At 40.1% G+C, this 26,873-nt stretch overlaps 1 protein-coding gene across 1 annotated transcript in view; it reads left to right on the top strand.

The window, feature by feature from the left end:
- The first annotated feature begins 17,070 nt into the window (after positions 1-17,070).
- The window catches only part of shank2a (SH3 and multiple ankyrin repeat domains 2a), a 31,195-nt gene continuing 21,392 nt past the window's right edge, over positions 17,071-26,873 (top strand). Inside the window, 5 exon segments of the mRNA XM_059564289.1 lie at positions 17,071-17,354; positions 21,213-21,427; positions 22,299-22,499; positions 25,587-25,658; positions 26,133-26,241. Of these exon segments, the coding sequence (XP_059420272.1) occupies positions 21,230-21,427; positions 22,299-22,499; positions 25,587-25,658; positions 26,133-26,241 (580 nt within the window). The 5' untranslated portion in view covers positions 17,071-17,354; positions 21,213-21,229.

The raw sequence follows: 26,873 nt of genomic DNA, 5'->3' as shown, positions 1-26,873 counted from the left end.
TTTAAAGACAATTTTCTATTAGAACAATCTAAAAATATAGACATATTTCACAATGTAATAGTCCCTGAGCTCCAAAAAAAAAAATAATGATGATAAATAATAATAATAATATCATTAATGGTCTAGATGATGCAAAATGCCTCATTCAGGTAAAATATTCATGAAGACAGCAAAAGATTTCTTGTTCAGTGAACTTTCTTTTATTAACTCATTATATTCATGTCGTGATATGATAGTCATATGTTCTATATAGTCTTATAAGACACTTAATATGTTAAGTGAACCATGCTATGTTTGTAACAAGGATGACAATCATCTTTACATGTGAAAAATAAATGTAAAATATAGTTCTGTGTTGCTGAACATACTTTAGGCCTCAATAATTGATGCACTAACCTGAAAAACGGTGACAATCAACAAATGTAAAAGGATGAGCTCTTAACATCACAGCACAACAAATAACTAACAATAATGAGACATCAACAACAAAAGAAGTTCAATTGAGTCACCAAACAACAACAAAAAACAATAATCCTATAACAGTAACTACATAATTTATTCATACTGCAATGCATGCTGGGAACTCACAAAGTCAATTACATTCTATGTTCATTTGGGACAATACTGTTGGTTTGACATGGGTTTCATGTAATTTCAAGAAAATAGCATTTTTTATTTTTTAAAACTCAAAAGCTATGTATAGCTGCTTTTTTTACAGTGCACGACGCACATTTTTTGGCCCATACAGACATAGGAGTTGCTTGATCAGGGCTGTCAAACTCCGTTCCTAGAGCGCCGTGTGCTAGAAGAAGAAGACGACGATGATGAAGATGGGGAACATAAAACACAGGTACTGTAGGTGTCTTTTTCAGTTCCTGGTCCATGATAATGATAAGAAGAAGAATATTACAAATAAAAAAAGTTGCCTGTGCACCTCGGGCTCAAACAGGGTCAGTGTGTGAGGATCTGTGTTTGATGAAATGGCCTTGAAAACAGCATCTGTTTAGCAAACCCTGCTGTTAGCAACGGCTACAATTATACATATTTATGTGTGTCTGTCCTGTGATATTTGTCTCATTAGACATGACCTAAACTTCCAGTATGTCAAATATACCAGTATTTATGCAGGAGCTCTGTACTGTTTCCCAACCAGCACAGTTTTCTTAAGAAATAAATCCCAAAGAAAACCACTAAGCACTGAAATATAGCACAAAAATAGATATGTGGATGCGCAGATTTTCTTATTGTTTAACACATTTGGGCAAAGTCTCATGATTATAAAAGATAAACTGAAATAATGAATAATGAAAAAATAATAATAGTAATAAGGAAATCTAACAGAGCTGATGTGTGCCGCAGTGCAGAGGTTGGGAAACACTGCTATAGAGGATGTGACTTCCTCTCATGGATCACATTTGGGAAGGAACAGAGATTCACTCAACTGAAACAATACTTTAAACAGGATGACAAACTTTATTATCTCATTTCCTTTTTATGGGTTTCCATACATAGGAGATGTTTCTGTGAGAGTCACAAACTCTTGTTCTTTTCAACACATCTACTGCTGCCGAGGTCAAGCATCACATTTCCATCACAGACTGCCCACCTGGTCCTCAACGCTCCGACGCTTAAAATCACCTGCCGCCGTTTCTAGAACAACCACGAGAGGTGAGGAGGGCCACGGAGGAGGAAGTGTGATCGCAGGACTGGAAGAACTCTAGGAAAGGTTTCTTTGGTTGGTATCAAAGCACAATTATCAGTCAAAATGAGCCTCTGAATCCTGATGGGGCTTCACAGCAAAACGGCTGATGCTCAGATTATTTGCATGCACTTACTCTGGCGGTCGGCCCACGCTCAATTCAGGCTCGAGGAACACGGTAAACGGGAGAAGCGCACTGTCAGTGTCTTCTGAATGACTCATCAATCACAGAGATACATGTGAAGGACTGAGGAGAGCAGAAGAGCTGACGATGAGGATGATGAAGAGTGTGTGGGTGTGCAGGGTTTGTCTGTCCTCCAGGCATACGTGCCCTCTCTCCAAACACTGCAAACACCTCCAGCCCACGCAGAGTGGGAACACGCTATTTACACGCCTGCGTACTGTGGGCTATTTTTACACCACATGCATAAGATGAAGGAAAGAAGGAGGAGGACTGGATATTTAAGTCAGAATGAGAGCAACACCCGTCGCTCTTATGAAACAACTATAGAAGTCAGTTACACTTTATTTAGATTGTTCCCTTTCTTTGCATACCTATCTGTCTATTTAAGTAACTTCATTGGAGTATTACCACACATCTAGTGACTTAAAGTTGCAGTGCAGAGAGAGACTGGTCATGTTGTTTACTACTATAGCTCCAGTTTTTTTTAATTAGTATGGATAATTAAACCAACACTGAGTCTCTTGCCCGTCAATATTTATGACTTTCAAAGCTTGTGTTTTCACCTCTCTGGCTTGATGTCAATTATAAATTTAAGTAAACATTTTTTTTTCCACACAATTACAACAGGAAGGGGAGTTTAATATTTAATGCCAATTAGAAAGAGCAGAGCAGAGGTAATTAAAGCTGCTCATATTTGGACAAACATGAATAATATGTTGAGGTCAGAGCGAATGATTAGAAACACTTTCACACAACTGCTAGACTCTAAACCATATCTAAGACAAATTTCGATATGTTTATAATGTTACTAGAAGAACTATATGCTAGTAACATTAATTAGAATTATGAATAATAAATTAATAAAATCCCATATTATTAGAATGCTAAACTTATTACAGAGTGAAAATGCAATTATTCTGCTGTATTCCCTTCTCTGTTAAACTGGTCAATATTATTGTTTTCATACATCAGAGTATGTAATATTTCAACTCAGTTTTTTCGATGTCAAGACACATTGAACCATTCAGAATTCTTCAAATTAATTATTTTTAAAAATCTTGAATTCATTCAGTTCTATATGAACCCCAGTGTTTGCCTGTATTTTTAGAGATGTGATTTTTGGTTTTTCAGACTATGTAAAAAAAATCCCCCTTGAAAACCTCATATTGTTCTTATGCAAGTACCAAATTCATAAACATAAATTCTTTTTTATGTATTTTTTTTTTCATTGTGTATTTGTCTATGTATTTATTTATAAGTTAAATTGAGTTGAATCTGTTTCCAATTGAATGAAGGCTTGGGGATCAGTTGGAAGTATTTTTATTTTATTTAATATTTTGCTTGTGCTTGTTGTTGTTGTTACAGTATAGTTATCTTTTTAAGTATTTATGCATTGGTGTGTTTGTTGTCAGCAAGTGTTTGGTCAGTGATGAGGGCAGTAAGTGATGCTCTGCTGCCCTCTTGTGTCCTCTTGTGTTTGGAGCCAAACTTTATAATCCTGGATATTATTCTGTGATTAAGGCTGTTTTACCTGGAGTGATGCAAGAGGAAATTGATATTCTGCTTTTCCTCTGTTTAACTAGACTTAAATCAATCAGATGAAACACATTGAATCCATCAATAGTGTGTTTAACTGTGTTCTTCCCATCTGCATGCTGCTGTTTGAGACGCCTCGGCAGAAATGGGCAAGAAAAAGGCTATGAATGAACATGGTAACCCAGGTTATTAGCTCTTAACCTAACGTGCAGAATGAAGATTTTGTTTGAAAAATCACTGTGTCACTGATACTGCTTTATTTCTGTGCATGACCACGACTCACTTCATCTACAGCTCAATGCTTAATATGACACAATATTAAACAGCTTTATGCAAATCAGTCAAGGCAAGTTCAAATTAGTTCATGGCAACTAATGCATCTAAGGCATACTAAGTCATCTTTAACCCTGTATGAGTTTCTTTTTGCTCAGTACGAAAGAAGAGATTTTCTGGTCCACATTACAGTTTTTTACAATCACTTTGTTACTATTTTCAGAACCTTGATGTCATTTTTCACAACTCTAGACACAAAGCTCACAACCAATGATCAAAATGCACATTTTTCAAAACTCTAACCCTTTTCTCAATTGCTTGGATACAATACACATAAAACTTAGATCATTTGTTCATTCAACAAAAATCACCTGTTCAATATGACACAACTTAACATCAAAGTGCTACTATTTCAAAAGGCAATTCACACATTACATTTCAAATGAGTGTCTGTTCATTTCCTTACAATGTTCTAACTATCAATTGATATAACTGCTCAAAATGATAAGTAACTGTAGCATTACTCTTAGTATGGAAACAGACAAACAATCTTCCATGTTTACTGTAAATCATGAACGTTTCAAGATAACGAGATTCATTGTCACCAATTAGCGCGGAGCATGAACCAATTAGACTACAATATCCATGGATGTAGCCTAATATTTTATCATAATGCTTCCTCAGACACTGTGTCTATGGCCCCAAATACTGTACCACCTTTTCAGACTATTTACAGTATTGACAGTACTTTTGTGACCAGGCCAAATAGTGGAGGCAGAGGCAGAATTCTAACTGACCAACAAGAGCAGGCTGTGGTCGATTTGGTTCGGGCCAGAAATGACATTCGCCTTACAGAAATTCGCCAGCATATCTTGGACAATGAAGACATGTTCAACAATGTGGGATCCATAAGTTTGCCAACTATTGCACGCATACTGAAAAGGCACCAGGTATCTATAAAACAACTATACCGTGTGCCTTTCGAAAGAAATGCAGACAGAGTGAAGCAAATGAGGACTGAGTATGTTCAGGTAAGTTCAGTTTCAAGATGGCTGTTGTAAAAACATTCCCAAAAATTCTACATTGTACAGTAATCTCTAAATCTCTTTCTAAAATGTATTTTTAGAGGGTGATGGAGCTGGATGCTGATGATGACCATCACAAATTCATATATTTGGAGGCAGGTTTTAATCTGGCCAAGACAAGGAGGAGAGGTCAGAATTTCATTGGCCAGCGGGAAACCATCCAAGAACCTGGACAACGTGCGGCTAACATTACCATGTGTGCGGCTATATCAGAAGATGGTGTGGTGGGTTTCAATTTCATAGCTAATTACAGTTTTTTACAATCACTTTGCTACTATTTTCAGAACCTTGATGTCATTTTTCACAACTCTAGACACAAAACTCAAAACGGTTATCACTTGTAACACAGGCTGTCTAATGTTCAAAACATTGCCTTACGCATTCACATCTTTAGAGAAATCTTGCACTTGCACAATCATTGGTTCAAAACACAACTTTAAGGTGAAATACCATTGAAACATAACTATAGATCACCCACACACAAGCAACCGATAGTTTCACTGCGTCATTGTTCGTACAATCATTAAATATTGTAGAACAAAATAGGTGATACAGGTTTGATTATGGTACTACATGTACAGTAAATACATCTCAGTAAAAGTACTGCAGTAGTAGAGAGAATACTACAGACACAGTGGAATCATTGAACAAAGTTTGTAATATATTGATGCAAAACACTACAGTACTGTACAATTACAACATAGGATTATTTGAATCAAAGCAAAAATAATTAGCTATGAAATTGAAACCCACCACACCATCTTCTGATATAGCCGCACACATGGTAATGTTAGCCGCACGTTGTCCAGGTTCTTGGATGGTTTCCCGCTGGCCAATGAAATTCTGACCTCTCCTCCTGGTCTTGGCCAGATTAAAACCTGCCTCATCCAAATATATGAATTTGTGATGGTCATCATCAGCATCCAGCTCCATCACCCTCTAAAAATACAATTTAGAAAGAGATTTAGAGATTACTGTACAATGTAGAATTTTTGGGAATGTTTTTACAACAGCCATCTTGAAACTGAACTTACCTGAACATACTCAGTCCTCATTTGCTTCACTCTGTCTGCATTTCTTTCCAAAGGCACACGGTATAGTTGTTTTATAGATACCTGGTGCCTTTTCAGTATGCGTGCAATAGTTGGCAAACTTATGGATCCCACATTGTTGAACATGTCTTCATTGTCCAAGATATGCTGGCGAATTTCTGTAAGGCGAATATCATTTCTGGCCCGAACCAAATCGACCACAGCCTGCTCTTGTTGGTCAGTTAGAATTCTGCCTCTGCCTCCACTATTTGGCCTGGCCACAAAAGTACTGTCAATACTGTAAATAGTCTGAAAAGGTGGTACAGTATTTGGGGCCATAGACACAGTGTCTGATGAAGCATTATGATCAAATATTAGGCTACATCCATGGATATTGTAGTCTAATTGGTTCATGCTCCGCGCTAATTGGTGACAATGAATCTCGTTATCTTGAAACGTTCATGATTTACAGTAAACATGGAAGATTGTTTGTGTGTTTCCATTCTAAGAGTAATGCAACAGTTACTTATCATTTTGAGCAGTTGTATCAATTGATAATTAGATCATTGTAAGGAAATGAATAGACACTCATTTGAAATGTAATGTGTGGATTGCCTTTTGAAATAGTAGCACTTTGATGTTAAGTTGTGTCATATTGAACAGGTGATTTTTGTTGAATGAACAAATGATCTAAGTTTTATGTGTATTGTATCCAAGCAATTGAGAAAAGGGTTAGAGTTTTGAAAAATGTGCATTTTGATCATTGGTTGTGAGCTTTGTGTCTAGAGTTGTGAAAAATTGCATCAAGGTTCTGAAAATAGTAACAAAGTGATTGTAAAAAACTGTATTTTTGCTTTGATTCAAATAATCCTATGTTGTAATTGTACAGTACTGTAGTGTTTTTCATCAATATATTACAAACTTTGTTCAATGATTCCACTGTGTCTGTAGTATTCTCTCTACTACTGCAGTACTTTTACTGAGATGTATTTACTGTACATGTAATACCATAATGAAACCTGTATCACCTATTTTGTTCTACAATATTTAATGATTGTACGAACAATGACGCAGTGAAACTATCGGTTGCTTGTGTGTGGGTGATCTATAGTATGTTTCAATGGTATTTCACCTTAAAGTTGTGTTTTGAACCAATGATTGTGCAAGTGCAAGATTTCTCTAAAGATGTGAATGCGTAAGGCAATGTTTTGAACATTAGACAGCCTGTGTTACAAGTGATAACCGTTTTGAGTTTTGTGTCTAGAGTTGTGAAAAATGACATCAAGGTTCTGAAAATATTAGCAAAGTGATTGTAAAAAACTGTAATTCCCATTGAATTTTTGGACACATTCTTCAAAGTATTTTATGTTCAGCAGAACAACCTGCACACTGAATGTTAATAAATGTGTATGTATAATGAACAAATCGAGATTAATAATTCAAGTTGTGTTGTCCATTGTTAGTTCATGTTAACTAATGCATTAAGAAATGTTAATGTGGTTGGCACACTCAGGTGGGTTTGATCTCATTCTGTCTCTTTTGAGAAGGAGTTTGTGCTGTATTATGTGAGGTGAGAAAGCAGAAACAGATTCATCATGAATTCTTTTCCAGTGACACACAATGATTAACGGGTGGTTTCTCTAACAGTTTACAGTCAGTTTGCTGATGTTCAATCTCTCAGGATTATTACTATTACACCTGGACAAACTCATTCAGATACTCGTTTACAGTTGTATTACATCTATTCCAAGCAATAATCACAGTGTTCAGAGTCACTTAGAGTGAGTTTTGGTAAAAAAAAGCTTTGATTTTAACCACCCGTTTCTTTGTTTTCTGAGTCTGATTGCTCAGTCATTGCTGGATTATTAAGTGTGATCTGCAGGCGTCCTCACTCCAGCTCTCCTCTTTCTCTTTGCGGTGACCTAAATAATGTCCCAGTTTAAAATGAGCTCTGTCTCAGGTGAGGAGGTACTGACACACAAACGAGTCTTCATCCTATTAAAAACACCAGCCTGTGTTAATTGTGTGAGTGTTCTTACATTGTTTTCCAGCATTGTGTTTAACGAACCTCATGAATGCTGGATCTTCTTCCATCTTTGAAGACTTTTGCATTGCATTAACCACTAGACTTTGCAGCTGGCTCTGTTCGGAAGAAAACGTCTCTAGGTTACGAATGTAACCCTAGTTCCTCGAAGGAAGGAAGGACCAGAGGACTCATAGGAGACGTTGATAGCCTAGTTGCTCGCACTGGACACATACAATTTAGCTTCTCCTGGTCTGGCTCCCGAAAGGGAGGAGGGCAGAAGGCCTGCAGTACTATAGGCTGTGGTGTAACAGAGGGAACCTTCGGAACATAACCCGCTCGAGGGTATAAGAATGCTTTGACCATACCAGGGGCAAAGTCTAAGTAGTTAGGGGCCACCGAGGGGGCCTGAAGGTCTCCAAATCTCTTTAGAGAAGTAATAGCCAGTAACAGGGCAGTCTTAAGGGTCAGATGTCTATCTTATATATCTTGTATTGGCTCGAATGGAGCTTTACAGAGAGCCTCTAACACCACAACCAAGTCCCACGGGGGAATAAGGGACCGTACTGGAGGTCTCAGCCTCAGTGCACCGTGGAGGAAACGTGTAATTAGGGGGTGTCTACCCACTGACTGACCGTTGAAAGGGACGTGGTAAGCAGCTATGGCCGCCACGTACACCTTTAAGGTGGAGTGAGTTAACCCCGCAGAGAGCCTAGCTTGTAGAAACTCCAGAACTGTACCAACTGGGCAGTTAACAGGGTCAAGCTGGCGGTCTCTGCACCATGAGGAGAAGAGTTTCAACCTCAGGGCGTACAGTTTCCTCGTAAAGGGAGCTCTGGATTGGAGGGGGAGGCTCTCAACAACCTCGGTTGAGAGACCGGAAGCTATGAGCTGTGCCCCCTCAAGGGCCACACCCACAACTCCGGGCGAGGGTGAATTATTTTGCCCTGCACCTGAGAGAGTAGATCTGTCCTGATCGGAATCTCCCATGGAGAGCCATCGAGGAGAGAGATCAGATCTGCAAGCCATACTGGGTCCGGCCAGAATGGGGCTACTAATAGAAGACAGACCCCATCCCGGCGTACTCTCGCCAGAACTCCCGGGAGCAGAGCGATAGGGGGAAAGGCGTACAGACGAAGCCTCAGCCTGGTCTGTACCATAGCGTCCAGTCCTAGAGGAGCTGGATGAACTAGAGAGAAACAGGGGACATTGCGATGTCTCTTGAGTCGCAAATAGGTCCAAAAACTCTCCATGGCCCGGTTCCCCAAAACGTTCTTATCGCTTAGTAGTTCTTAACCTATTCCTTAACCTCTCTCTTAACCTTATGGCACGATTCCCGACACGTTCGTACACTAAGTATATCTTCTGTAAGTCACACTTTCGTAATGTTGGTCTGGACCATTCGTAAGCTCTCTCTTAGCGTTGTTTGAGCTCAAGACGCTACTGTTATTAAAATCTGTCAAACAATTTGGCTCTAAATGGCTAAGATCTATAAATGGGTAAACATGGTTGTGTCCATTAAGCGACAAACTATAGCAGCGATCCAACGTGTCCTTGTATTGTATCAAAGACGGAGCCGGACGCGGAGCCGTTTAGTCCATGTCAATTTTTTTATGCGTCAAAACTTAAGCCCTTTTGACATTTTGCCTGACGGGACTATATTAAAAAAAATTTGCCTCTCAAGACAGCTCATTATGGAGCTGCTGGACCTTCTCAGACCTGCGCTTGCCAGGCTAACGCGGCGGAATTCTGCTTTAAGCCCTGAAGCCCAGCGTTATGTTTTTTTTTTTTTGCTACAGAGAGATTCATCGAGGTCGTGGGAGAGGGCTACAGCCTAATCAAGACCTCGGTGTGGAGGTGCATCCACACTGTCACCAACGCCCTTCTGCGCCATGCCGGGGACATCCTGGTGGATGGCACACTCATCCCTATCGCCAATTCATCAGTGATTGATCAGGCATAGGCTACTTATCGCGTAATGAACGTGCAGGTTATAGTGGACCATAGTGGTGTGATCTCTGACCTGGTGGCAAGGTCCAGCAAAACTTCAAGTTCCTCTGACGAGAGGCTTGGTGCCCTTTTTTACGTTGCTTAAACAGAAGTAACTGCAGCTGCTTGCCAATCAATTCTCAAAGTACCTTACCATTAATATAAAAGTGTATTATATAATTTTTTAGAAGTCGTTAAACCCATGTCAAGAAGCGGCACAAGTGGCACAACGGGATAAGGAGTGTGGATGATTAGCGAGGGATACCCGGTTCGTCTAACCGTCAAAACATATCGTGTGAACATATTACTGACCATTTGATAATTTAATTTATAGTCTATATTCTACTGATAACTTAAACTATGTTAAAATAAATGTTACTGTAATAATTTGAGGAATGTTTCATTTGCATAGAACGTGTTATCTTTCTTAACGCTGTATTGCACCTTCGCGTGAAGTGGAAAATCGATTCCTGAGCAATTGATGCCTACTAATTCAGCACCCTCACTCGGGACAGCGCTCTTGTAACGTCTGACGTAAGAGGCAGCGTGCTAAAAGCTTCCTAAGGGACACTTCGGGGAACACACTTAGGAACATAAACAACTTTGGTAAGATATATCTTTCAAGGTCTTCTTAGCGCGCTAAGAGTGAGCGTTATCGGGGAACTGGGCCCATATCTACTTCACCACCTCAGGGTGAAGCCTCCCGGGCCTCGGCCCCTGTCTCAACAGTATGTCTGCTTATACAGTCTATCTCCCAAGAATATACACTGCTCCGAACAAGAGGAGTTTGTCCTGGGACCACAGAAGGATCTGGTGTGCCAGCTTGTACAAGGGGCGCGAATGCAGATCTCTCTGGTGACTGATATAAGAGATCACCAATGTGTTGTCGGTGCACACCAACACATGGGGACTTCTCAGGTCTGGGAGGAAATATTTCAATGTTCGATGCACAGCAAGCATCTCTAGACAACTGGTATGTCATGTCAGATGGCGATCGCTCCACAGACGACGGGCAGGGTGGCCACTCATGACCGCAACCCAACCGGTGAGGGACGCGTCTGTGGCTAGCATTACACGGTGACCAAGAGCTCCCAGCACCGGGCCCTGATTTAAGAACCAAGGTTTCTTCCACATGTCTAAGGCACGAAGGCATCGCCGCGTGACCTTGATAGTTCGTAATGGATAGTTCGTGGTCTTGAGCCACCACTGTAGGGGTCTCATGTGCAGGAGGCCAAAAGGTATCACGTTGGACACAGCTGCCATAAGCTCTAACAGTCTCTGAAACTGCTTGACAGTGAGTGACTGGCCTTCTCTGACTCTCTTGACTGAGGTAAGGATTGACTCGATCCGAACAGGAGACATACGTCCCACACTACGCCTAGATAGGTGGTTCTCTGAACTGGAGAAAGTACACTCTTCTTGGCGTTAAGTCTCAAACCCAGCTCCCCCATATGTGCGAGAACGACATCTCAATGTCGAACCGTCATCTGCTCTGATTGAGCTAAAATCAACCAATCGTCGATATAGTTCAGAATGCGGATGCCCTGCATTCGGAGGGGAACCAGAGCCGCATCTACACATTTCATGAACGTGCGGGGTGAGAGTGCAAGGCCGAAGGGAAGTACTTGATATTGGTGGGCTTTGCCCCCGAAAGCAAACCTCAACTTCCTGTGTTGTGGAAGGATGGATATATGGAAGTAAGCGTCTTTGAGATCTATTGTGACAAACCAGTCCTCGGATCTGATTTGAGCTGTTTGACAGTGAGCATTTTGAACTTCATTGACATTACTGAGAGGTTAGATGACGTAAGTCTAAGATCGGACGCAACCCCCCATCCTTCTTTGGAACTATGAAATACCGGCTGTAAAACCCGGACTCCCTGTCTAGAGGAGGGACCACCTCGATGGCCGCCTTCCTTAATAGGGTATTCAGATCTTGTTCCATCACTAGAGCCTGCTGGGGGCCGACTACTGTCGGTGTAACCCCATTGAATGTCGGTGGGTGGATGGCCGCCGATGGCCTCTTTCTATTGTGTGCAGGACCCATTGAGATACATTTGGCAGTAGTTTCCACGCTGCTAACTAATGTACTAAGGGAATCAGTCTCTCGAGACTGACCTCTGGTGTAAGAGGCCCCCAAAGGGGCGGCGAGCTTCTCAGCTCTGCTACGCTCACGGGCGGAAATAAATGAGAGCAGTGCTCGCTGGAAGCCGCTGCGCCTTTAAACTCTGGCAGGGTTGGCAGACCCACCTCCCGAGGGCACTGAGGTGAGACGGGCACCGTGTAATGAGGTGGACACCGCTCTACCCCAGTAGGGGGCCACCCTCAGTAGTCGTGACCGAAATGCGTCATGATTCTTGGACGTGGACCTCCCAGCCTGAAGTACGGAATAGGCTGGGAAGTCGCTGACCCAGAGCGTTGCTTCAGCCTCTGGTCCCGAAGTGGGGAACACGGGCGGCAACGCTCTGTTTGTACGTGGAGGGGGCTGCTCCCACCCAGCAGTCCCTCCAGTACATCTAACTTCAAGAGTTAAATAACTGTCATTATATTCCTCAGAATTTAATGCAATCAAACAATCAGACAAGTAAACACGGTCTGGATTGTGATACAATACACATTGAAGTGATATATTGAACTTTTTGAAGTTAGATAACGGTCATTAGATTCCTCAGAATTTAATGCAATCCAACAATCAGACAAGTAAACACGGTCTAGATTGTGATAAAGTACACCTTGAAGTGATATATTGACTTCTCAAAGTCATTATATTCCTCAGAATTTAAAGCAATCAAACAATCAGACAAGTAAACACGGTCTGGATTGTGAACAATACACATTGAAGTGATATATTAACTTCTCAAAGTCATTAAATTTCTCAGAATTTAATGTAGTCAAACAATCAGACAAGTAAAGATGGTCTAGATTGTGATAAAGTACACATTGAAGTGATAGAACTGACTCCTCCTTATTAAATGGAGTTTAAACCACCAGACAAGCGGTCGGGTATGGAAAAATTCACATCAAAACTGAAAATGATGTAATACACGCATTGCCTTGACAGCACGCGAATAGTTTAGTCACACAAACAATATTAATCCCCTCAGAGATTAAATAGCTGCTCATTAACGCTGCACACATAATGTTAGGCATTACACTGTTTGTTGTATACTGGTGCTTATGCAACTTTATGTTTGTGCAACTACAAGCTCGCCGACGCCCTCCATGTCAATCTCCTCGGAGAATGAAAGGCAGAGCGTCAAGCCCGATGCTCGGGGAAAAGAACCGAAGCTCGGGCTTCCGAGCCCAGGAATCGGGCAGATCTGATGTGTAAGGTAGGAGATAAGGACGTGCCCATCTCCATTCCCTCCATCAGATCGATCTGCGAACCCAACGAATGCCAGTGGCACTCCGCCTCGGCGAAAGCGGGACCGCCATCACGAGGAACGCTGGCGAAGGCTCCCTCGAGAGCTGACTTAGTGTGCTTCAATCCCAGGCAAACCACGCATAGACTGTGTGTATCCCCACCTGTGATGTAGCGTGGGCAGGGAGGAACACACAATCTATAGCGCGATCTGGAATCGCCCTTCAAATATCGTGTCTTTGCTTTGCTCTTTGGACAAGAGCACAAGACAGACTTTAGACATGCACATACAGAGCACTTGCTGAAAGACGCGAAGCCGAAGTCAGCTGCGTGGCAGGTGCCTTTATAGCTTCTTGGTCTCTACGTCACCCCGCCCTTGACGTCACACCCTTCCATTGAACAGATAGCACACAATATTCAGAGTTGATCTTGCCGAAGGTGTTTCCCCCCAAAGCGCTTGACGCAGCTCGAGTTCCTGAAGAGGAACTGTATGGAGGCAAAATAATGCCTTCACTTTTCTGCACGTCTCTTTGTGGCACTGTTTTGACGTGGGGGTGGAGTCAAGGGATGGGGGTGTGTACAACATGCCTCCCTGGAAGTGACGTCATCGGCCCGAGACGCAGCTCACTGATCCAGGTCCTGTCATGATGAGCGAGACTTTTGAGTGGATCATTTCTTTTTATTCAATTGCATTAAAACATTCATGTTTTCATTTTATTTACTTTATTAACAAATGTATGTATATTAGCAGCATTTGCTCAAAATAAAGAAGTTGTTACCGTGAAAATCTGCTGTTTATTTCTCTCGATGTGCACACTTTTATAGCATTAAAATGTATTGTTTCATTTGGTTAACTGCAAGTGTTTGTTTAAAATCTCTTAACTTGTGGAGGACGCCAGCGCACAGAAGCATTCTTTGTTTACATTAGTTCAGGGTTACTGCTAGTTTTAATGTAAAATAATGCAATTCACTTCATAAACTATAATTTACATCATTAAAGAGGTCTACAACTCAAGTTTCATATCGATCGCAAATTCGTTTTTCATTTACATAACTACTGGCATAAATTAATAAATGACTGTAAGTGTAAGATAATTTTTTTTTTACTCAAGTCTTTTTGGTTTAGTTTTGTCGTGGCCACAAGATTAATTCTTGGGAACGTGATAATGTCGTGGCCACGAGTTTAATGAATAAACAAACCAGGGTGACCAGAGCAACCTGAGATTATCAGAGATTAATAAAATGTTTTTTATCCATCCCACAGTCCGTTGATCGTGTCTTTTTATGTAATATATGTTCATATAAGGCTATTATTATTTTTCGGACTATAAGTCACACCTAAGTATAAGTCGCATCAGTCCAAAATTGCGTCATGACGAGGAAAAAAAAGTAAATCGCACTGGACTATAAATCATATTTATTTAGAACCAAGATAGATACTTACATTCAGGTGCGACTTGTTTATCAAAATTAATTTGAACCAAGAGAAAACATTACCGTCTACAGCCACGAGAGAGCGCTCTCTCACGGCTGTAGACGGTAATGTTTTCACTTTGTTCATGTCAAATTAATTTTGATAAACAAGTCGCACCTGACTGTAAGTCGCAGGACCAGCCAAACTATGAAAAAAAAGTGCAACGTATAGTCTGGAAAATACGGTATATATAATATATCTAAGTGGATACTGCACACTGCTGGTGGTTGAGGAGAGACACACATGATTGTACAGCGCTTTGGGTGGACAACAATACACAATAAAGCTCTATATAAATGCATCATTCATTTATTCATTGATTCATATAGGCTAACCGTATATAATTGATAATAATTTTATATTAATGAGGGCTATATTTTTATATTTATTGTTATGCTTACTTCCCCTTTCAATTTGTGTATTGCTTACCTAATTAACGTTCTGTAATAAATGAGTGTTTTCATTTAAAAATGAAACTAGTGAATTATTCATTTATAATTCTACTATTTATTATTATATGGTTAGGATATTTATATAGTTATTGTTAAATTCATCCTCTAAAGTGGACTTCCAGTAAAAATTCCTGTCACATAGCATAATCAAAGCTTTATTGGCATGTCGGGCTTTTACAGTATAGTCTATTATTTACAAAACTCTTCAGGGCTGTGGTTTCCTCTCAACTAATGTAAACAAAGAACGCTTATGTGCGCTGGCGTCCTCCAGAAGTTAAGAGATTTTAAACAAACACTTGCAGTTAACCAAATGAAACAATACACATTTTAATGCTATAAAACTGTGCACATCGACAGAAATAAACAGCAGATGTTCACGGTAACAACTTCTTTAACTTGAGCAAACGGTGCTAATACACATTAATTTGTTAATAAAGTAAATAAAACGAAAACATGAATGTTTCAATGCTATTGAATAAAACGAAACGATCCATTCTAAAGTCTCGCTCATCATGACAGGACCTGGATCCATAGACAGTAAAAGAAATGGACACATCGACCCCATTGGAACTCAATTGAGACAAGTGAAGCCCATTTTTAGCTATTTTTAGCACTTCCTTTTCTGACGCGCAGACTCAAACTAAGCTTGATGACGTCAGCAACCTGTCTGACAGATGTAAATCTTCTAAGTGGCTGTGCGTGCAAACTGCCATCGTTAATCTTGCACAGACGGCGAGCTTGAGCGGGGAGTTCCTTGGCGTGAGTGAGCAGGAGTAAGTATTCTGATTAATTATTTTGTATAGTATTTTAAAATGTAACGCCAGGGCTTGTATCTATGGGCTTCTCTCTTGACGTCTCCCCGATTGCCTGCGAGCTTCTCCTCCTGTCTGTACGGTAATTTCTCTACTGTGCGGCAGAGAGTTGAGTGCTTATGACGCAATCGTTAGCCTATTTTTACAAAAACTGTTTCTACGGGGCCATAATGTAACATAGAAGGTAATGGAGCCCTTTATACATAGTCGTTTATCTTTAGAAATAAATAATGGACAAATGGAGTCTTTAAACGCCTCGGATGTAAAGTTATTCGCTGTCAAAGTGACTCCAAAATTAATGGGAGTCAATGGGATGCTAACGCAAGTGAAGTTCTGCTACATGATGACGGCACGCGGCCGACTTCAACTTCCGGTCGACTTCCTTCCCGCCTGCCAGGATCGGTGAGCTGTGTCTCTGGTCGATGACGTCACTTCCAGGGAGGCATGTTGTACACGCCCCCATCCCTTGACTCCACCCCCACGTCAAAACAGTGCCACAAAGAGAGATGTGCAGAAAAATGAAGCGCAAAGGGAAAACGGTATCGCAAGCTCAAACTAGACTGACACGCAAAATAAAAGCAGCGCTGCAGATAAATTAATAGACATGACAATGGAAAATATGTATTGCAAAATCATTGCTTTCGCGCTGTTTCATTTTTGTCTGCAAAAAGCAAATTTATTTTCCTCAATACTTTAATTTTCGTTTGCAAAACTTTATTTTCTTTTGCAAATCGTAATTTTTTGCGTATATATAAGCCGTTATTTTGACTCCATAGAACTGAAATTTAAACTAAATGCACCTATGTTATCCATTACATTTGTACTTTAACAGTTATTTTGTACTGTTGTTTTTAACTGATAAGGGAGTTTAAAGCAACTCCCATCATTCAGGAGGACACAGACATTTGATAGACTGAGGTTTGGACCGTTTATTAGTTATGAGGAATATATTGGTATTAAACATCAGTCCACCAAGAGTAACAGCATGTCCTGAGCAGGTCATTCTCTCAAATGATGACAGACTCTTTATTTCTGAGTGCTCTTTCCCTTTAAATCTTAATTATGGCCCTTATAGTTGTGATGAGGATATCCAGCACACTAAGCCTCGGTGTGGTGCGAGAGTTATTTGCAGCAGCTCTTCAGAGAGTCACTAGGGGCCCGAACTGAATCATCTATACGAGAGCGACTCTGGATTTCATTCCATTTAATAATATCTCACCTACTTCTCACACATTTTAGGTTTTCAGAGAACTTCACGTGAACAGACCTTTTATTCGGAACATTATGAAAGGTTCTAACACTTCCTTGTCATTCGTCGGATCCTCTGTTGAAGTGATTTATTAGGATTCACTCTGATCGTCCGTACAAATAAAGAGCATCTTCTCCTCTTTGGGGCTTACATCAGGCAGAGAGAAAGGAGCATCGAAGACTTTCAGGTATGAATGACTGTCTGTTTGTTTTTTAAATGTTGCATTTAATGTAGTTTGTGTTCTGAAAGCCTCATCAAAATCTTCGGCAAAATATGTGTAAAGGGGCTCTCTTACATGCAGTATATTATAACTGCATGCCATGTTTTTCCAATTTATAAGGAAAAGACGCAAAGCAATGCATGAAGAGACAGATGCAATAACAACAAAAAACATTTGTGTAGCTTAGAATAGGAGCACAAATTATAATAGTAGGTATGTTTGGTGATGTAAATAAGTTTTGTAGTGCTTAATAAGATCATTGGGGTGATGAAACATACAGAACATTAAGGTGAAAATATCATGAACTCAAATGGCCCCTTACTAAACTGTGAAGCCTTAATTTCACAGAATTTGCATGATAAAAACATTATGGCAATAGCTAAGTATTTTAAGATACTCACTTTAAATTACGAATTACATGAATCAAATAAATTATTAAGCTGTCACTGGATAATATTCCTGTCAGTCATATAAGGTTTCTGTTGTAAACAGTTGTCAGTTAGTGAATGTTTACAGCTATGAAAAGCTGCTTCTTACCAACAGTGAAGCCCCGCCCTCTTTGATTTGATTGGCATCTTCATATTCTTAAACACTTTTCAATAGGGGATATATTTTTCACCTAAACCGATTTCTGGAGCATCTTTAACTTTTCATGGCAACTTGTTCTAATGTCTACCTTTTCAAATATGACAATATAAGGCTATTATCAGTCAAATGATTTCCAAATAAATCTGTGACTGAAGAAGAGCCAAAATTGTGTCTGAAGAGAGGTCCAGGTATTTTAATGAATGCATTTACACTGCGGTTACTATGGCATAAATAATCCTACTAGATTAATGTTTGAAAGTTTTAGAAAAAAAAAATTAATGTTTGGCTGTGGGATTATTTAGAATTATTTTGTTGGCAAAATATAGTAAACACAACAATGCAAGTGACAACAATGCAACTCTGTAAACATCTTGTTTATTTAAGGGTTAGGGTTTTCTTGCTGTATAAAGTCATGGCCAAAAATATTGGCACCCTTGGTAAATATGATCAAAAGTGGTTGTGAAAATTAATCTGCATTGTTAATCCTTTTAATATTTTTTACAAATTAAAAAAAATCACAAAAAACTAAACTTTCATTAGATAATAAGAATTTAAAATGGGGGAAATATCATTATGAAATGAATGTTTTTCTCAAATACACGTTGGACACAATTATTGGCCCCCTAGAAATTCTTATGAGTAAAATATCTCTGAAGTATATTCCCATTCATATTCACAATTCTGAGCACTCCAGCTTGATTATAAACATGAAATCATCCAGATCTGGCGTCCTGTTTCACAGAAATATAAAGAGGAGGAAAAAACAAAGCCCAAATTCCCTTAATCATCCATCACAATGAGAAAAACCAAAGAATATAATTCTGATGTGCAGCAAAAGATAATTAAGCTTCAGAAATTAGTGACGTGGCTTTAAGAAAAGAGCAGTGAAAATTCCCATTTCCACCATCAGGGCAATAAACTAAGAATTTCCAATCAACAGAAAATGTTATGAATCGGCCTGGAAGAGGAAGTGTGTCTTTATCGTCCTAATGTGCGGTGAGAAGGAGAGTTTGAGGGTCTGAAGTCTCTCCAAGGGTCACAGCTGGAGAACTGCAGAAAATAGTTGAGTCTCGGGGTCAGAAAACCTTTAAAAAAATAAAATTGTCAAACAGAACCTACATCAACACATGTTGTTTGGGAGGATTACAAGAAAAATTCTCCTAGCTCATCCAGAAACAAACTAAAGCATATTCAGTTATCAGACACGAGTGGAACTTCAAATGGGACTGGCTTCTATGATCAGATGAAACTAAAAAATAGCAGCAAACACTCAAGATGGGTTTGGTGAACACAGAGATTAAAAGTACCCCATGTGTACAATGAAATCTACAGCTGTATTTTTGATGCTGTGGGCCTATATTTCTGCTGGAGGTCCTGGACATCTTGTTTAGACACATGGCATCATGGATTCTATCAAATACCAACAGATAAAAAATCAGTAAGTGACTGACTCTGTTAGAAATATAATGGACCATCTTTGGATCTTCCAACCATACAATAATCCAAACACAAACCTCGAAAACAACACAGAAATGGGTCACTGAGCTCAAGCTTCTGCTATAGCCATCTGGTCCTCTGACCTGAACCCTACAGAACAAGAGAGGAGTGAACTGAAGAAGAGAAGCTGGGAATCTGAAGGGTCTGAAGTGATTCTGGATGAAGGAATGGTCTCTGATCTCTTGTCAGGTGTTCTCTAACCTCATTATAGGAGAATAATTAGACCTGTTAAACTGCCAAATGGAGGTTTCAAAAAGTATTGAATTAAAGGATGCTTTTAATTGTGGCCAAAGTGTATTAGAGAATTTTTTTATTATTTCATAATGATTTCTCTAAATTTTAAATTATTATTATCCAATGAAAGGTTAGAATTTTGTGATTTTTTTAAATAAAAGATCAAAAGGATTAACAATGCAGATTAATTTTCACAGCCTTCTTTGATTTTATTTACCAAGGGTGCCAATATTTTTGGCCACGACTGTATAATAAATCAACATCACATTTGCAATTGTGCAGCTATTCAGGGGGGAAAAAACAGCACTCTTTCTCGTGTGATATTGCGAAACTATATCATGTTATAGAAATATAATATAATCTTACATTTTATAATGCATTCATGTTTTTATTTGGTATTTGTCTTTGGTATAGTAATATTTAAAAAAGTGCATAATATATGCATTTTGACAAAAAAAATAAAATAAAATTATGCCCTGTATTTACTTTTTGAATTGCATTTGCACACACAAATTCACAACACACACATTATATAGTGTTCTGTATTTACAAGTTAACATTGAGAAAGATTACAGTAGGCAATGCTGTATACAGGTATCACTGATGCATTGACTAATGTTAACAAATACAATCTCATTATGAAATGTCACTGAAATGACACTGCTAGTAATGTTTGGTTATGTACAGTGAGGAGGAGCTTGTTCATCTAATCCTGTCTTTCTGCTTCAGTGATATATAAGCAGAAGCTTAACCTACATCTCTCTCTGATGACATTTCTCTTTTTGGCCTGTTTATTATCCTTTAGTTCTGTAAACTGCTCACCTTGCAGGGGAATCTGGGCTCAATCTCAATCACTCTATGACTCTATGATCAGGTACAGCTGTGTTAAGACTGTAGAGTGTGGAGTGACAGCAGAGATGAATGGACTATATGAGAAAAGAGTGCAGCAGATCTCCAATTAGAAACTCTTTATTTGGAAGCGCTCCACTGTGTCACGTCCTACATTCTGCAACCTTTAGCAGAAACTGCACGGGTTGCCAGATTTGCGTAACAAAACCAGGCCTTTGGCCAATCAAATCTAGCCCAATGACCAGGTAAAATAGCCTGGATACCAAAATGCAAAACATGTCACTGCTGTTCCTTAAATATTGTATACAGACCATGTTTATGATTACAAATATACAGTGATTTTTTTATGTATGTATGCGTGTGATGCATAACAGTCAATATTAATAATGTTCAACTTGACAATCACTGTATAGTAATCACAAAGACTCAGTTTTCATGCATGAAATCATCTTCCCTTAAGATTGACAGCTGGTGAGGTAAATCTTCTATGGGGGTGATTATCTTTTTTGAACTCTGAAAATGAACTATTTAAACTAAAATAAGAAGATATTCTTAATAGATTTTAATCAATGGAAAGTGCTTCTGTAGATGCCATTTGATTTTAATTTACTTGGCAACACTCAGAAGTACTCCAATCCCAAACGTTTTGGTTTTCAGCTGAACTGAAGCTGAATATGCCACGGAGCCCCACGTCCAGCGAGGATGAGATGGCTCAGAGTTGTTCAGAATATTCTCAGGAATCCAGCTCAGAAAGTTCAAAAGAGGAGGCCATCTACGAGACGATCAGGACAGAGCGGCCGGTCAGCCGCATGACGGACGTCCAGAGCCACTCGCTGGTCATTAGAGTAACCATCCCAGACCTGCAGCAGACCGTGAGTGTGTTCTTACTCTATAAAGCCTCGCTGACTCGAGGAGTACAATTTGTCATAGGCGATCAACTTCTAGTGTACTTAAGAAAACATCCTGTAAGTTGTTTTCAAATGAGTTTGAGAAAACACACTCTCTTCTTTCCAACACACAGTTCGAACAGCTCAAGGTTTAAAACAGTTCAGTCATTCTGTGATTCAATCCCTGTTCAGTCTATAGTCTTTAAGAGTCAGAGGAGAGATGTATGTGAGTCTGGGAATCAACAACAGTTCAGTGAAATACTGAATTACTGAGGCCTGTTCTTCATATGTGGAGTACTGAATCATCTATGTTTAATTGTTGGCTCCGTGAGTTATTAGTCAATCATTTGACTCTATCCTGGTTTGTTCTGTCCTTTGAATCTCATCTCAGAGTTGTTGTCAAGCCTGAGCTTGATTGAATCAGGTTTATTTAATGCAAACAGGATTAGACAGCAGTGCAGATACTGAAAGTCCATCCTAGTCGCTGACCTGTTGTTTAAAAGAGCGCTCTATTGAACAAAGAGCTAAAAAATTACAATACAAATTATAATTAACAAATTTAGTTGAAATAATAATACTGTGCATCGGTTTGTTACATTTCCCTTGTGTTTGTTTGAACTCTTGTTTTGTATTTTTGTTCTTGTTCTTTTTGTAGTCTACTTTGTAAATACTTTTAGTAGTTTTGTTGTTCTGAGGTGAATGGAAGCGGCTGCTGAAAAAATTACCAGTTGTAATAGAAGCATAACGAATAATAAAAATGGGCCACATTTTACAGTGATTTTGTTTATGATTGACGTACAGTAGCGTATGGACCGAACTGAACCCTCACTGATGTCCCTTTGCTCTTCTTCAACAGAAGTGTGTGAGGTTTAACCCCAGTGCCACAGTGTGGGTGGCTAAACAGCGTCTGCTGTGTACTCTGAGTCAGAATCTGAAGGATGTGTTGAACTATGGCCTCTTCCAGCCGGCCAGCGACGACAGCAACGGTGCTTTCTTGGATGAAGAGCGTCTCGTCGGTGAATATCCACAGCTGGCATGTGAGAGCACCCCACTGGAGGTACAGGAAAGGCCTTCCAATCGTCAGGGTCTGACGAAAACCATAGCAGAGTAATACAATAAAATACAGTCATGTTGTGTATATACAAAATGCAATTTGTCACTTCTGTGTGCCTATACCCTCCTATGTTACATGATATGTACGAGAACTGCGTAAGCTTTGTAGTAGTGCTTTTGAAGGAAAAATAAACAACAAGCACTAGTTGAACGCGCACTCCATCTCACATGTATAGGTACCAAAAGGTAATATATTACACAACTGGCGACAAGGACATTTTGTACCACACAAAGTTGACGTTTTCATAGAGGTAGTGTTTGAAGATATAGTTGTCTGCAGGGCAAATTCTACTTCTCGACCAAGCTATCTTCCACAAGAGAGAAGCAGAGTGAATGCACGGCGACCCCATACAGAGCTGCGACAGTCGGAGCTGAACAAGTTGTCTTCGCTGGAAGGAAATAGAGTGAAAGACAGAAAAGAAGCTGCCAACGGAATGGGGATAAAGAGGGGGAGAGGAATTGCAAGAGCTGACAAACAGAGAAACATAAAGAGAGAAGTGAGTAAAACAAAATGGCTGGATTAATCGGCAATATTGGATCATTTGATGAATCAACAGAACAGCGGAGTGCCTATACTGAACGTTTTGAGTACCTTGTGCTGGCAAACGAAATCAAAGATGAAGCTTTAGTGCCAACTTTTTTGAGTGTCATGGGTGTGAAGATGTTTAATCTGCTGCAGAGTTTAACACAGCCAGACAAACCAGGTGACAAATCCTATCAGGAAATAGTGAGTTTGCTCAAAGAACACTATTCACCTAAACCACTTATCATCGCTGAGAGATTCTGCTTCCACAAAAGAAATCAGCAAGGTGGCGAATCTATTTTGATGCTGCTGTATCACACCACTTGGCCATCCAGTATAATGCTGAAGACCTACACTGGTGAGAAGGTTCCTGTTTAAGGGGTAATCGAGGTGACAGTTGAACTCAATATGCAAAAAAGAAAACTACCACTGTATGTTATTGAGGGTAATCACCCAGCCTTGCTTGGAAGGACTTGTCTGGAAAAGATTAAACTGAATTGGCAAGAGGTCCATCTGGTCAGCAGTGTCCCCTACCACTTATAGAGGATCTCTTTTCCGGTCTTGCTGGGGGTCAACGGTTCAGTAAAATAGATTTGTGTCAGACATACTTGCAGATGCATGTGGACCCAAGCTCTCAAGATCACCTTACCATCGTGACACATAAAGGAATGTATCAATATCAGAGACTTCCATTTGGGTTTACTTCTGCACCGGCACTTTTCCAAAGAGCAATGGACCGTATCCTCAGTGGGCTAGCCGGGGTGCAGTGTTACCTTGATGATTTGCTGATCACTGGAAAGGACGAGCAAGAACATTTGAGTAATCTGGAAGCCACCTTGCAGAGACTGCAGAGTTTTGGACTGAAAGTCAGAAAGGACAAATGTACATTTTTCTGCCCTGCTGTTGAGTATTTAGGCCACGTGGTTGATGGCTCGGGACTCTATAAGGCATCTTCCGAGGTAAATGCGATTGTGGAAGCATCAGCTCCACAAAATGTGAGTCAGCTCCATTCTTTTTTGGGGCTGTAGACTTATTAAGCAAAATTTGTGCCCTCACTCATTTCAACCTCGCTCTGCCTGTACAGCTGGCATGTGATGCATTGGCCTGTGTCGTGGGGGTGGTGGTGTCACACATTATGCCATCAGGGGAGGAAAAACCCATCGCTTTCACATCACGAACTTTGAGCAAGGCAGAATTCAACTATGCTCAAATTGAGCGTGAGGCACTTGCTATTGTGTTTGGGGTGAAGAAATTCTATCAATTCTTGTTTGGAAGGCGATTTACACACCTAACAGATTACATCCATTTTGGTCCACATTCAGGCATTCCTTCACTTGCAGCTGCAAGTAAGGCAGCGTTGGGCCCTTCTTCTATCTGCGCATCAGTATGACATCAAGTACAAACGAATGGAACATCGTTCTAATGCTGAAAGGCTCTCCCGACTGCCACTCCCGACTGGCTTACTACTCACTCTGAACCAGCCAAGGCAGGAATCTTCTATTTCAGAGAGGTGTACAACTCCCCTGTAACTGCGGCTCAAGTAAAAAAGCACACACGTACTGACCCAGTGATGTCCAAGGTTTTAGATCTCGTACTCAGAGGGGAAGTGGGAGAAATGTCACCCCTCTTAAGGCCTAGGGGAAGTCGTGGCCTAATGGTTAGAGAGTCGGACTCCCAATCGAAAGGTTGTGAGTTCGAGTCTCGGGCCGGCAGGAATTGTGGGTGGGGGGAGTGCATGTACAGTTCTCTCTCCACCTTCAATACCACGACTTCGGTGCCCTTGAGCAAGGCATCGAACCCCCAACTGCTCCCCGGGCGCTGCAGCATAAATGATGAACACTGCTCCGGGTGTGTGCTCACAGTGTGTGTGTGTTCACTGCTCTGTGTGTGTGCACTTTGGATGGGTTAAACGCAGAGCACAAATTCCGAGTATGGGTCACCATACTTGGCTGAATGTCACTTCACTCACTCACTTATGTGACCAGGAGGAGGGAACTAACAGTTGAATCTGGTTGTCTATTGTGGGGCTCAAGGGTCATTATTCCACTACCATTGAGACAACGAGTACTGGAGGAGCTTCATTCTGGACACTGTGAAGTAGTTCGGATGAAGGAAATCGCCCTTCGTTAAATTTTTGGTCGTTTTGGCCTTCCACAGCAACTTGTCAATGACAATGGGCCTCAGGTGGTCTCAGAGGAGTTTGAGGCTTTCATGAAGGCTAACGGGATTGGTGTATTGTTCCTATTCCCTCCTATGTTACGCGATGTGTACGAAAACTGTGTAAGCTTTGTAGTGGTGCTTTTGAAGGAAAAATAAATGACAAGCACTAGTTGAACGCGCACTCCAACTCACGGATATTCTTAGGTACCACAAGGTAATATATAACAGGCCAAGTAGCATAACTCAGGACATCAGGACTTTACTCTGAGGTTTGTGAATATAAGTTACCTTGAAATTACTGAAACTACATGAAAAACAGAGAAGCTTCTTTGTTCCTGTATGCTACAGTTTCGCTACAAGACCAGACTGTACGATCAGCCCGGTGTGGATGAGAAGCAGATTGCAAGATTTCACACAAAGGTGAGAGCAAATAATTCCTTTTTTGATTGTTTTGTTTTTGTTAAAATATCAGAGATAATTTTGAATTATTCATCCTTATTTATATAATTCAAAATGACTTATGCGGTAGAGAGATGGCCAGTCTAGTACAGTCTAGTGCTGTCTGAAATGTGTGAAAGTAAACATCTCTTGGCAGTCTGTGTGGATTATATCAGCATCTGTGCACATTTTGGACCTGATCATCTGAATAAAGTAGTACGTACTGATGTGCAGTTTACATAAAAAATCAAAAACACTTATTGAAGGAACACAGAGTTATGTATCTAATTGTAAACAGATGTGTTTTGTTGCATGACAGTATGATCTCCCAGTAGCAGCTGCTGTGTCTTAACAAGGATTTATGTTTCTAACTCTTTTAAGCATTCAGTATAATGGCTTCTGACCGAAGGATTTTGACATCTATCTTACTTGAGCATCTTTATTTTCTCTCTCCAGGCCAATTTGAGGAGGTTCATAGATTACATCCAACTTCATCAGCTGGAGAAGCTCTCCAAAATGCTTGACCGAGGCTTGGACCCCAATTACCATGACATGGACACCGGAGGTACCAGTGATTTAAAGAGTGATATAAACTTCTTGTGTTTATGTACAATAAGCAGAATAATTGCAATGCAAATGGAAAAGGTGGAGATAAAATGAGAAAGCATGAAACTCATGAATCACAGTCAAGTCTAGAGCCAGACGTGATATAGCAGATCATTATAATGACCACGACATCTCAGATAGTCTAATGGCAGATTAAATTAAAGAGTTAATAAAAGAGTGATAATTTCAGAAGTTTGCATCAAATATGCTGAACACAGAAGCTCAATGTGTGTATGAGGTGCTAGAACAGACCTCGTTGGTTCTCACACATCACACATTTGAGCATCTTCTTTTCCTTTCATTGTGGTTGGCAAACACAGTGAAGGTTTGGACTGCATCCCTAGGGACATCCATAGTTTGAGCAGATCGGTGGAGGTCAGCGGCTCATTACACCAGAGAAGAACAAAGAGAGTGAAGGTGCTGGAAACTGACTTCAGGACCAGACTTGTGCAGTTGCCTTCAGTCTTCCTCATATGATTTTCCCATAATTAAGCCTGGAAATGTAATTATTTTCAATTAAAAAATGTCATATATAGCTTTTCGCTATTCGCAAGGTCGGGTACCACTGTTGGCATCATGTGTTTTAAAAAT

The sequence above is a fragment of the Carassius carassius genome, chromosome 13 (genome assembly GCF_963082965.1).
Source record: "Carassius carassius chromosome 13, fCarCar2.1, whole genome shotgun sequence".
Taxonomy (NCBI): Eukaryota; Metazoa; Chordata; class Actinopteri; order Cypriniformes; family Cyprinidae; genus Carassius; species Carassius carassius.
This window is presented reverse-complemented; position numbering and strand designations above follow the sequence as displayed.